The following is a 12,117-nucleotide window of genomic DNA, read 5'->3' as shown; positions in this document are numbered from 1 at the left end:
AAATATGTGGCATATTTATAGCTCCTCTTCCATTATATTTCTTACAACTAGTTTCAATAACATGACTATAAAGCACAAACATGCCATTTTACATCAATTGTTGTGTCTTAAAATTTATGTTTGCATCCCACAATAAAAGATGACACACATTACAAGCATTGTTGATCCTTTTAGGAAGACTTAAATGCTACTTGCATCTTTATTATGCATCCATCGACGCAAAAGATCCTAGCTTTGTTCATGGGGTGTCAAAAATCAATCTTAATAAAGATTTAGAAATATTGTGAGATCATAATCTTCGCATCATTGTAATATGCTCTTGAGTTAATATGCTACTCATTGAGCTTACCTTGTGGGCATTAAGAAGATTCTTGAACATACAAGTTTGTATTTCGTAGTATGAGTTTTGCATCAAGTACTCGTAAGAGAATCTTGATTCTTGCATGTGTAAATTTTGGATAACATGAGTTGCAAACATGATTATGATATACAATCACACCAATTGCGTGTAAAAAGAAATTATGGAGGATTGTAGCTTGGTAGAGACCATGACGTCATGCATTCATCCTCTACATTCTATAGTGGCACTTAATAAATTGGTAAACCAAATATATAAAGATCTGTGAAAGTTCAGCCTTGTGTTGATAATTTGTAATTTGGCACCCACAACTTTGGTGTGGAGGGAAATAATTGGGAAGCATAATCTAGAAGTAGCTTACGAAATAGACGTTCATGCACAATGTTGGACATTGCAACGTCAAAGTAAACACGTCAACCACAAGTTGCCACTAGGGGGAGACGTCTATGTTGAGTACCTAAATAAATGGTCACATAATTGGAACATTTTCTAGGACTTTCGACATGTTCATTTCGTACTTTATGTGACAACCTTCCTTCTTTTTTTCCTCTAAAGAGATATGCCTTGGTATCCCATAACCTTTTAAAATGCATTTTCTTCCTGAGAATGACATCGGCATTGCATGTAAAACTTTCATACTAACCACGTAATGTGTGAATAAGTAACAACCAGAAATCAACAATTATAACAGAAACATCATGAATGAGGTTGTCAAAAACTGCCTTCCAAATTACCCACATCAGAAATAATGAAATTGCCTTCCAAATAATATCATCCCTAAATTGCAAACTATCAATTAGAAAAGGTTAAACCATTTGTATATGAGGAGGAACTATGTGAAAGGCTTCCACTATATCCTCCTTTTCATATAACAACAGTTGTCCCTATAGAATGCCCCACCTAACCACACATCAAGTGATCACACAATTAGCATGTATCAATATCAATAGCCTTAATATTATCTTCCATACTTGCATAATTTTAGGACAAGACCACAATACATGCTTAATTGATTCTATCATACATCCACAACCAAATCCACACGACTTACTATTTAATTGTTGTAACCAAGCCCGCATCGGTAGTGCATAATGGATCAATAACCAACAAAAAAGTACAATTTTCGTGGGAATTTGCATACTCCATAACCACTTCTAATATTTAGATGCATCCATTAAAGAGTCCTCATTCGCCAACCACACTTTCATAGCTGATGCGGATACAATTTCCTACTTAAGAGCAACTTTCGTCCCAACTTCAGAGAATATTGAAAAAATTGAATAAAATTAGTATGAGACGAAAGATTTGTATGTTTCCAAAGATAATTTGATGGATCCCAATGCAAGTCTAATAATGACTTTTTTTTAAATACCAATAGGTGGCAAAATAACATACTATAAGAAGGAGAAGGATCTAAAATCCACCTTTTATCAGATTTACCAATCTCTCTCACCGGATGTTGCAATGTCGTTTCTCAAATTGACGAACCACATTAGTTGCTCATAATCTTCCTTCCTTGGATACATCAAAATAGTAACAGTCTCCTTGAGATGTTGTTCCTTTTACTCCTATCCTAACACCAACCGGATTAAAATATCCAAACCAAACATGCAAAAAAGAAGGTGACCAATTAGAGAGAAAATTCCCTAAAGATAACTGAATTGCATCAAACATAGCTCTAAAACCCCTACACCTAGTAGCATCAAGTTGGGAATTATTAAGATGGCAAACATAATTTCCCCAAGAGGCTATTGTGGTAGCTATACCATTATCCAACTCCACCCATCGTAATCGTAGTCGGCTTCCAACAATACACCCCTCTCATCAGAAAAAATTAAATTCCAAATCAAAGGTTCCCGCAACAATTCTTCATTCGAAGATGGGCATCTAAGAATAAAAAAAACTTAACAGCATCCCATGCTTTACAAATGCCAACCACAAAACCATCTTTCGGACCGTGTATCTGCCTCGTCTTAAAATTAGACAAGAATGCCCATCTTAGAGATGGTTTCCAAAAATCACCAGTAGACAATTTAATATATTCAACCAATCGGTTTAAAAGCAACTTAGACCATATACCTTGAGCAAGCAACATAGCCCTAACAACAAATTTTGCAAGAAGAGCCTTACATTAACTATATGGGTCTACCAACCCTAACCTACCATCAGAAAATTATGTCGTAAGTGCAAACTACCTGCGCACGGGCATCGTTATTACTTCTTCCTATCCAATAAAATTTCGAACCAGCCGTTGAATCTGCAACAAACAGGATCTAGAGAACAAAAATGTTGATGCAATATACCACCTTGATGAAAGGAGAACCTAATTAGCAATCATTACTCTCCTTGCTAGCTTTAGACAATTCCGTAGTGTCCCAAATCAACAATTTTTTCCTAAGTGATAACATTGGAGGAGCTAACAATCGTTCCTTATGCATATTTATACCAACCTGACAACCGAAGGAACGAATTGAAACTCCTTCTTGAATCCAACGAAAGGACTCAGATGGTCTCCATGATGGCAATGGTCGCATAGAAACCCAAAAACCCATTGATTTATACCAATTAATTTTTGCATTAGAGGCCACACAAAATGTTTCCAATGAAGCCTGTGCTTTACACAAATTACCTTCTTCAGCACGCATGTATGGTGCAACATCATCTACAAACTCCACATCTAAAATCATCTTGTTAGAGATCGGCGCGACCAACCCTTGGATCTAGCACCTACTGAATTTAAATATACGGAGAATACCTTCATAACAATAAGAAATAAGAAAGGGGTTACACCCTTGGCAAACTGATCGTGACGTTTGAAATCTTCTTCCTCTACCTCCTGCTACTAAGATAGAACTATAAGCTAATCTATACAAAGCTGCCACTGCAATAATCCAAGTTTCTGGAAACTCTAATCTTCTCATCGCCTCTTCTAAAAAGTCCCAATTCACTCTATCATAGGCGTTTTCAAAATCTAACAATAAAATTACTAAGTCCTCTTTCTTGGTGATAGTTGATGAGGCGGACAACTCCCAAAACAAAAAAATATTATCAAATATACTCCTATCTTGCATGAAAACTGTCTAAGAAGTATGAATAATATCAGGGATAACCTTCCTTCTTATGTTTATAAACGATTCGTAAAAGAGACTATTAGCAAGAAATGCTTTGTACCCCAAAATACCTAAAAACAAACAAACCAAGCTAATCCATCATTGTCTTCTATCCCTATGAGGGATGGAAACCAACAATGTATTGGAATCAAGCTAAACCATCATTGTCTTCTATACCTTCAAGGGATAGAAACCAATATAGAATATAATGATATGTTTCATTTCTTTTCCTTGGGTATGCGTAGAGCAAGGTGGAACACTAATATGTGTACATTGCGATATTAATATATTCTGATGGATTTATTATTTGCCTTTGGCAATTCTAATGAAAAAATAACATGGTTGTAGGTGCGTTAATCGCATATTTACATGCATAGTTGTTTATTGTGTGCAAGCAATGCTTGTAATGTAATGAAAGAGACAAATGAATGAAAACGCCCCTTGAGATTTATGGTCTGGCATTTCCATCACCTTTCCTATAGGCAAAACTACAAGAGATGTACATATATAATTCATTGGACATGTTCCTTCCGCATTGAGGGAGGCATCAAAGGTTTTTGTGTGGTCCATCGACGGTGTTGGACTAGTAGTGTGTCGGAACACGTATTTCACATCGAGGTGTCAAAGATTTTGTGTCCATCGAGGGCGTTGGAGTATCGTGTCGGTTCGTATTTCGCATGGTAGCGGTATATCTTCTGGCGTAGGACTGAAATAGGAGTGGAGCGTATCGAGCATGTCGACTTCGGACGCGTACCAATATCCTTGTGTCGTGTCGATACGTTGTCGGACGATCGATTCTAGGTGCGGGAGGAGAGAGGAGTTCAACAGGAGGAGAAGATACGCAGACACGGCCCTTAACCGAGGGTGGACACACGACGACACGACGATCTTGTGGAGCTTCTCTTGGAGGGAGGCGAGGTGGGGGGCATCAAAGACGCGGTCGAGGGGCGGGCAGGCGGGCAGGCAGCACGGTGGGTTATCGCGGTCCGCGACCTGGCTGTGTACGAGGAACACGAGGGTCCTGACAAACACGAGGGAGCGGGAGGATGCGGGGTTGATGGCATCGGCGATGGCGTCGGGGACGATGGTGCCGTGGTCGAGGATGAGGTGCGGGGCGTTCTTCGCGAGGGCATGGATAGTGTCAGCGGCGGCCCAGCCTACCTGGCCCGAGCCGAACTTGTGGACGAGCTTCATCACGAGGCGCTCGGGCAGATTGCGGACGAGGTGTGAAACCTCGAGGCCCATGTCGTGGGGGTGGGACACCCAGAAGCCCAGCATGCTAGCTGCGGCCTGCTGGACCAAAGCTTCCGGGTACTCCAAATAGATGAGCAAATGGTCCTCCCCTTGGCGGACGGCGAACAGATACTCCAACATGCGCTTGTAATGGGCGGCCAGCATGGGCGGGCTCATGTTCCGCCCAAGCTCCCTGGCCACCAGCTTGTACCCGAAGTCCGCGAACGAGAAGCGGTCGGCGTCCACCAGGCTCCTGCCGTTGATCAGGATGTTCTCCAGCACATTGTCGAAGTAGCAGACCAGGCTGTGGTCCGGCCAGTTGAGGAGGCAGAAAGCCAGGATGTAGGACACCACCGCGATGAGCGCCACGAAGCAATTGAAGAGGCTGAGGACGTAGAAGATCTCCACCGCCAACCAGAGGTTGGGCGCATTCATCTTCCGGTACGCGGCCGGCGAGTGGCGCGTGAGGTTCATCGAGATGAGCATGGACAGCACGATCAGCATGACTTGCAAGCTGAGTGAGACGATGCGTGTGAAGAGCGTGCGGCCGAGCCGCGGGTCGGGGGTCCCTAGGCCAAGGCCAATGCCAATGTCATTTCCCCCCTCGGCCGCATTGGCCGCCACCGCGGACAATCGGGTGGACCCGAGCTCGGTCAGCCGGCTCGGCCTATGCGTCGTTAGGCCCCGCGTCAGCAACCCGCTGAAGAATGCCGCGAACCACAGCCTCGCCGCCTCGAATAGGAGGAGCACTGTCACCCACTCGAAGTCCCTCGGCTTCAGGAACGAGACAAACCCCCCAAGTAGCACGACCGATGCCCACGTGAGGTCGCAACATGCGAGGAACCGTGAGAATGCGTACGCCCCGCCCACGATGCGTGCCGCCCATTTCGCTATCTCCAACCTCTCCTCGTAGCTGCCCACGACATCGTCTCTCGCCTCGTACAAGCGCCCCGCATGCCCCGTCCTCATCCTCGGGCCACTGTCTCGTGACGATCCTCGCTCCACATCGATCGTGTCCCTTCCACCCGGCTCCATCCTTCCTATCCTCCTAAATTTATTATCTCCAACCTCACTTCCGCTTTGAACCCCCCACCCAACAAACTTCGATTGTTGACAACACGAGAAATCGTTTTGTCACCCTTGTGTGGAGAACAATGTCACGAACCCAATGGTGTCTATAATGCCATAGGTTGTCAATATATATGCTCCATTCAAGCCCAATAATTTTGAATTGTGTGTATGCTGCGAAAAACGTATACGCGTTCGTTGAAACCGTTTGCCGAATGTTCTCTCGGTTGGAAACTATTGATTGGGAGGGGAGGGAGAAGAAATTTCAGACATTACTACGTAATGTGCATTAAGTTTCTATTCAATTCCTATGCATTTGTAGTGCTTTTGGCTATTATTTCATGGCACATGTAGAGGGAAGTGAGACCATTACTAAAGAAAACTTTCCCGCCGCAATAAAAAGTCTTTGTACTACAAGAGATTGGATGGCTGACTCAAGTTTTGTCAACCCTCCTTTAGAGTTCATAAACATGAAACCTTCCCTTGCAAGTAAGCTTGAGATCAATTATTAGCATGACATCTAGGATAGCTAATTATAAATGATCATTTGTTAGCTTGCCAAAGCATAAAGCTTAACTTGTGTCAAAGAAAAAATTAGTCGTCGTTAAATAAGAAAAATCGTCGTGTATCTTAAAAACATGTAACCGTGTATGGATGGTAACCGATATTGCCTTAATTGCTGATGAAATTTTATGGACTTCAAACAAGAAAATACCACATGGGTTCAAGACCTAGCTAAGAACTCTCATACCTTTGAAGTTTCGTCGATACAAATTTCCCTATTCGATCTGATTTTACTACTTCTCTTCAAATAGTAGCATTTTGTTTGTAGGTTAACAATATATTAACAATGCATTACATGCTAAAGCATGATCTATGATATTCCTAATGGGTCTAGGTCAAAACTTACTTTTGTGCCTGGGTCTAGGTCAAAACTTACTTTTGTGCCTTGTGTAGTACCTAGATCAAAACTCACTTTGTGCCCACGCATCCTAATTTTTGGCTACCTACTTGTCCATTCACTGGTTTGATCTTCAATCATCCAAGCCTTCAGACGCTTCATATTCATCCAACTGATTCTTCATCACAATATAGATCTTACTTCTTCAAAACCAGGATAAATATATACCCATTTACCATTTGTTAAACTTGTGCCATTCTTGAACCCTTTCTCAAGAGAATATGCAGATTATGTCATTTAAGAACATACATAAAATCCACTCAGAATATTTCTGTAATAGATCATATTATTTCTATATGAGAGTCTAAGCTCTTTATAATTCTAAATAGGAGGATCCAGGATGTGACGCATACATCAAAGGTTTATATCATTGCAGAATGACATTATATTAACTCACTCACACATTACTAATATCATAAACAGGCTAAGAAACAGGCAAATTTAGATGAATTAATCATACTGATGATCTACTCAAGCAATTTATACAAATTTGATACATTTGAGCCAATGCTGCTTATTCATACATCAACACCGAGTACATTTGGAACAATCTGTGGAGAAGCGATTTCGATTGAGCTTTGTATGGAAGAGTGGCTTATTAAATTGATGATTGATGAAAACTATATGCTTGAATTTTCCTTCTCAGAAATACTTTTATGAAGAGATTTACATGTCCTGATATGTTCAGATAAACAGCACAAAGTGAAAACATCTTCACAATTCACATTCACATTATGTCAATATGCGTATCTGCATATTAATTAGCTAAGACAAACGTTCTAAAGCTTTGAAATCTTGGCTTCTATTTCTTCCAAGCTTAGCCCCTTGGTTTCTGGGACGAAAAATACTATGAACAAAAGTGCAATGACACCAATGATACCAAAACCAAAGAATGTCCATGCTGCACCCAAGAGATCCTGTCATTCAAATGCATAACATCATGAAGTTACCCTCTCTTATAAAAAGTTAAGTTTAGTTCTATGTTTTCTTATCCTCATCATTATGAAAGCGATACTGTCTTGAAAAGATTTTGAGCTTTAAATTATGTTTCATTAATCATAAACACCATGGTAGAACGCTCTACCTGGATGGGAGCAAAGGCGAACGTAACAAGAGCATTTGAAGCAAAGTTGATAAGGACGGCTACACTTAATGCACGACCTCTCGTTCGTAAAGGGAAAATTTCTGACACCATCAACCATGAGATTGGTCCAAAAGAAACCTATATAGCAGAAAGTCGGAAGATTGGTGTCACCACTTTGAGTTGTAACACATACAATTGCTCCTTCCTCTCTTAATTTTTAACCCATAAACATCTCAGAGATACATCCATAATACACACACATCAGCAACCACGAATTTCCTACAGAAACAGCTGCAAATTATAATTGGTACTACATATTCACCTGATAGCAGCTGACATAGACGAGAAGAGAGATAACAGCCAATATAGAATATCCTTGGCCCACTGAATAGTATGTTCCAAGAAGGAAAAGAGAAAGCACCTGTGTGACAATCAGATACATTCAGTCCAAAATCAAGATTTATCCTTCATCCCTCACGTTAAACTCTTCAAGAATAGTCTAAGATATAATAGAAACAGCAGAATTTATGATTTTATAACAATAAACCGTAATGAAAACTTAAATTTTTATATTGCAAATACTGAACAAAACTTACGAGACCACTGACACCAGTGATTAGCAATGGCCTTCTTCCCAAGTCATCAACCTTAAAAACTGCAATCGCTGTCATAAGCAACTGTGCCACCCAAAACAGATTCAAATTCTTTTTGATCAATTTTACATACAAATGACCTAGTTTTAGAATCATCAAGTGCAATCAATATGTTCAGATGAGAATTGTTTAGTATGATTGAAAAAAACAATATGCAAGAATAGAACATTGCAGCAAACCAAAACCAGTTATCAAGAGATCCCAAAAGTAGATGTATCCAAGCATAATCCTAAACCCTAATTTTGTTACCTTATGAATTCTTTTTCATAGAAAAAATCCCCATTAAAACTAGACCTCCAAAACATCAACCCAACATTTCTCTTTTTCCATTTTATTTTTTCATTTATTTTTCCTGTATTTTTATCACCTTAAAGACGCCAATAATGATTGCAACACGAGTGGCATCTGCAGCTGCAGAAAAGCCTGCACTCTATTCTTGTAAAAGGAAAAGGAAATTTAGTACATTCTTCTTTAAATTTTTCATAGCAAAGAATCCACAAAAAGAATATATGACATGATGCACATGTTTGATTCACCTGAAGAATTGATGCTGCATAATAAAGCACACTCGGTTGTCCAGTTACCTGTATCCCAAGAAGGATCTCTTTAAAGAAATTTCAATACCAAGTATGTCTGGCAATGGAGAAACACTATTTACATTATTTTAAGAAATTCACTGATGAATTAAAAGTAATACTAGACAAAGACCCTCAATTTTTTCTTAAATTCGAAATATTAGCCCAAATTTTCTGTACTTCAAAATGTTGCCGCCATAAAGATAAATGCAATAGGAAATTTCATATATCATCCATCACTATACCTGCTGGAAGAAAACAAGTCCAGCACCAACTTTAAGAGCCTTCAAACTGCCACCTTCAAAAACTTCTGAGAATTTTGGCTCCTCTTTTGCATCAGATGACTGCAATGAGTCAAGTGTCTTGTCCACTTGCATTTCCACCACCTTGCTACTTGCAATACCTTTTCGCAGCTTATACAAAGCTTGTACCGCATTTCTTTTGGCTATTTCCAAGGGTTCCTTCCCTTGGACACCACGGAGTAAAAGCCAACGTGGCGATGGTGGAAGCCACCACATACCCAAACCCATCAACAAAGCTGCTGGAACTGCACACCCATACATTACACGCCAACCTCCTATTGTACCTATCTCAGCATTCCCTACAAGATAGCCAAGCTAATCAAAAGATATGGCAGTATAGCCATTTGATCTGAAGTTATGACAAAAAATGAAAAAATGCAACACTTCAACTTACAAGTATGCCTAGCACAATGAAAGCTTCTTTCAATGACACTAGAGTTCCACGAATTTGGGAAGGTGAGGTCTCAGCAATGTATAAAGGTGCCCCATGCATTGCCTATTTTCAAATAATTCCCAAAGACAAGTAAAAGGTTTAAAACTTAATATCGAACATGGAAAAAAAAATTCCCATTGAACAAAAAGACGTACCAAACCAATTCCAAGACCATATATAAGTCTTCCAACTAAAAGAAGTATGAAGCTAGGGGCTAAAGACGTGCTCAAAGCTCCGATAATATACAATGATGCTGCTGTTAGCAACTCTTTGCGCCGACCTAGAACAAAAACATAAAAACCATATGGATTAGTCCTTGCCTGATGGAGATATTAATAATGAGCAGGTTATGAGCAAATTTTTATTATAAAAATATATGAATGAACCTAAGGAGTCTGATATATTGAAGGCTAATATAGAGCCAATCAAGGCCCCATAAAGAGATCCACTCACCTGAAACATTAAAAGATATAATCATCACAGTGAGACACCACATTGCGACATCACACTTTCTGTGGCTAGTCATCTAATATGGAGCACAAAAATGTAGTAGGAAAAAGAACTCACCACAAGCCCCATCTCAATGGAACTTAAGTTGTACCATGGAATTCCACTCAAATCAGCAGACTGTCATCCTAAAGAGAGTGAGGTGAGAGATTTTACACTGATATTACAAACTATTCAGAATTGACATCCATTATTGCGGGTTACAAAAGACATGATTAGCAATCTAAGTTATTTATGTGCCTTTATATGCATAGATATGTCCAAATAGATGTAAATGTCCTATTGAATAGTATGCTATGATTTTGATCAGTACATTAATTATATTAACTATGATTGATCTCTCATTAGGTGGTCAAAACTGATATTTATGAAACTAAATATTTGATTATATCCAAATTGATATAGAAATAGTAAGGGTTTACCGTCAATGAGATTAAAGCCCCAGATGTGGCCCCAATATCGTATCCAAACAATGCACCGCCGACAGCCGGAAAAAAGAACCTGAAAGTTTTGTTTATATCTTAATCTAAATGAGTATCGTGTATCAGATGATGGAAAAGAAGAAGAAGTTTCATACGGAAGAATTGCAGCGGTCCAGCTGAAAGACTCTTCAGATATCTTAGAGGAAGTAACAAGTGATTCAGAGTCCGAAACTTCGTCGTCATCTTTTGATAAAGCATGCCACTTGGGCTGACCAAAATTTTTGATCAAAGGCATATTTTGTTAGATATAAATGCATCAAAATAAAGAAAAACAAAATTATGAAGAGAGAAAACCTTCCAATACTTACCTCACCAAAGACCCGCCGCCCCATCTCATATGTGTATATATAGAGAGAGAGAGAGAGAGAGAAATAATATAAACAGAGATGCAGTGATGCGTACCTTATAAGATCGTGAAGATGATTTGGTAATGTTGATCATCGGGGAAGAAGACAGGGTTAATCGGGTCGATGAGAACAGAGCAGGATAGGGACTGAGGTGATGTTGTTTCTGCTGCTTCTGACGATGATGAGGGGATGAAGATTGCTGCACAAGCAATGAATTAGGGCCAAGCCAAGGAGAAGATTTAGGGCGTGAGTGTAAGGAAGAAGAACAGAGGAAAGCCATGTGTGTGTGTTTGTGTGTGTGTGTGTGTGTGTCCAAGAAGGCCTTATTTAGTTGGGGAGAAGGCATTATTAACAAACAAATGAGGGTGGGTGCTCTCTTTTGGGTTGGCATTTAGATAAGGGAAAGGGAAAGGAGATTTCATATCATTTCTATACATACATCTGTGAGCAAATCAACTAGCAGTAGGATTACAACTAACTTATATCCCATTATCGGCTTCTTTGATCGGTCCTGACCATCAATCACCCTTAACTCGTATTTTCGTACCCATTCCGATGCACACCCATTGGAACATCAAGACATTCAAATACAGAAATCTTGTCATCACAATTTGTAGCGCACTGCCGACTTTCCAATTTCGACACCGTAATCCGTTACGGATGGAATCCTACCCTTTCCCTCATCTCTCAATCTCGTGTGACACATTTGGGGATCTCGAAAGTACGAAATGCTACCGCTATACATGAATCATGTGCAGAGTGGCTAATGCAACAACATAGCCTGGTTTGGAGGAAGAGAGGCAAACATATAACGTTGTGGAATGATTTCCTTTTACGAGATCAAACGCCATTTTTACAAGTGACGACCAATCTCTTATACCATTGCTCCATTGAGTCTCTTCAATGGTTATCATCTAAGTTGAACAAGAATGGAAGGTACATAACTTTGATTATGGACAGTGGCATATCTTGGAATACTCTACAGTTGCATTCTAATTCCACTG

General features: G+C 39.9%; 2 protein-coding genes across 3 annotated transcripts; both read right to left on the bottom strand.

Annotated features, from left to right (window-relative positions):
* Positions 1 to 3,990: 3,990 nt before the first annotated feature.
* LOC147869923 (uncharacterized) lies at positions 3,991 to 5,786 on the bottom strand. Its single transcript, XM_087334783.1, has one exon. It carries the CDS (start codon positions 5,734 to 5,736, stop codon positions 4,090 to 4,092), a length of 1,647 nt encoding a protein of 548 aa, XP_087190909.1. The 5' UTR covers positions 5,737 to 5,786; the 3' UTR covers positions 3,991 to 4,089.
* Positions 5,787 to 7,218: 1,432 nt separating this feature from the next.
* Positions 7,219 to 11,415, bottom strand: LOC147869922 (D-xylose-proton symporter-like 3, chloroplastic). Of its 2 annotated transcripts, XM_087334754.1 has the most exons (14): positions 11,169 to 11,415; positions 10,862 to 10,974; positions 10,707 to 10,785; positions 10,345 to 10,404; positions 10,164 to 10,230; positions 9,933 to 10,057; positions 9,739 to 9,840; positions 9,288 to 9,659; positions 9,004 to 9,051; positions 8,835 to 8,897; positions 8,411 to 8,491; positions 8,137 to 8,235; positions 7,815 to 7,952; positions 7,219 to 7,647 (listed from the first exon to the last, which is right to left on the bottom strand). In XM_087334754.1, exons 1-14 carry the CDS (start codon positions 11,391 to 11,393, stop codon positions 7,510 to 7,512), a joined length of 1,710 nt encoding a protein of 569 aa, XP_087190880.1. In that variant the 5' UTR covers positions 11,394 to 11,415; the 3' UTR covers positions 7,219 to 7,509. The 2 variants fall into 2 exon arrangements, with proteins under 2 accessions (XP_087190880.1, XP_087190885.1); XM_087334759.1 differs by lacking the exon at positions 11,169 to 11,415 and having other exon boundaries at positions 10,345 to 10,412; positions 10,862 to 10,922.
* Positions 11,416 to 12,117: the final 702 nt, after the last annotated feature.

This window comes from Azolla caroliniana, unplaced genomic scaffold (assembly GCF_043228905.1).
Source record: "Azolla caroliniana isolate FFs.n. ecotype wild unplaced genomic scaffold, voAzoCaro1.0.p SCAF_1, whole genome shotgun sequence".
Classification (NCBI taxonomy): Eukaryota; Viridiplantae; Streptophyta; class Polypodiopsida; order Salviniales; family Salviniaceae; genus Azolla; species Azolla caroliniana.
The sequence above is the reverse complement of the archived record's forward strand: the minus strand, read 5'-3'. Positions and strand labels throughout refer to the sequence as shown.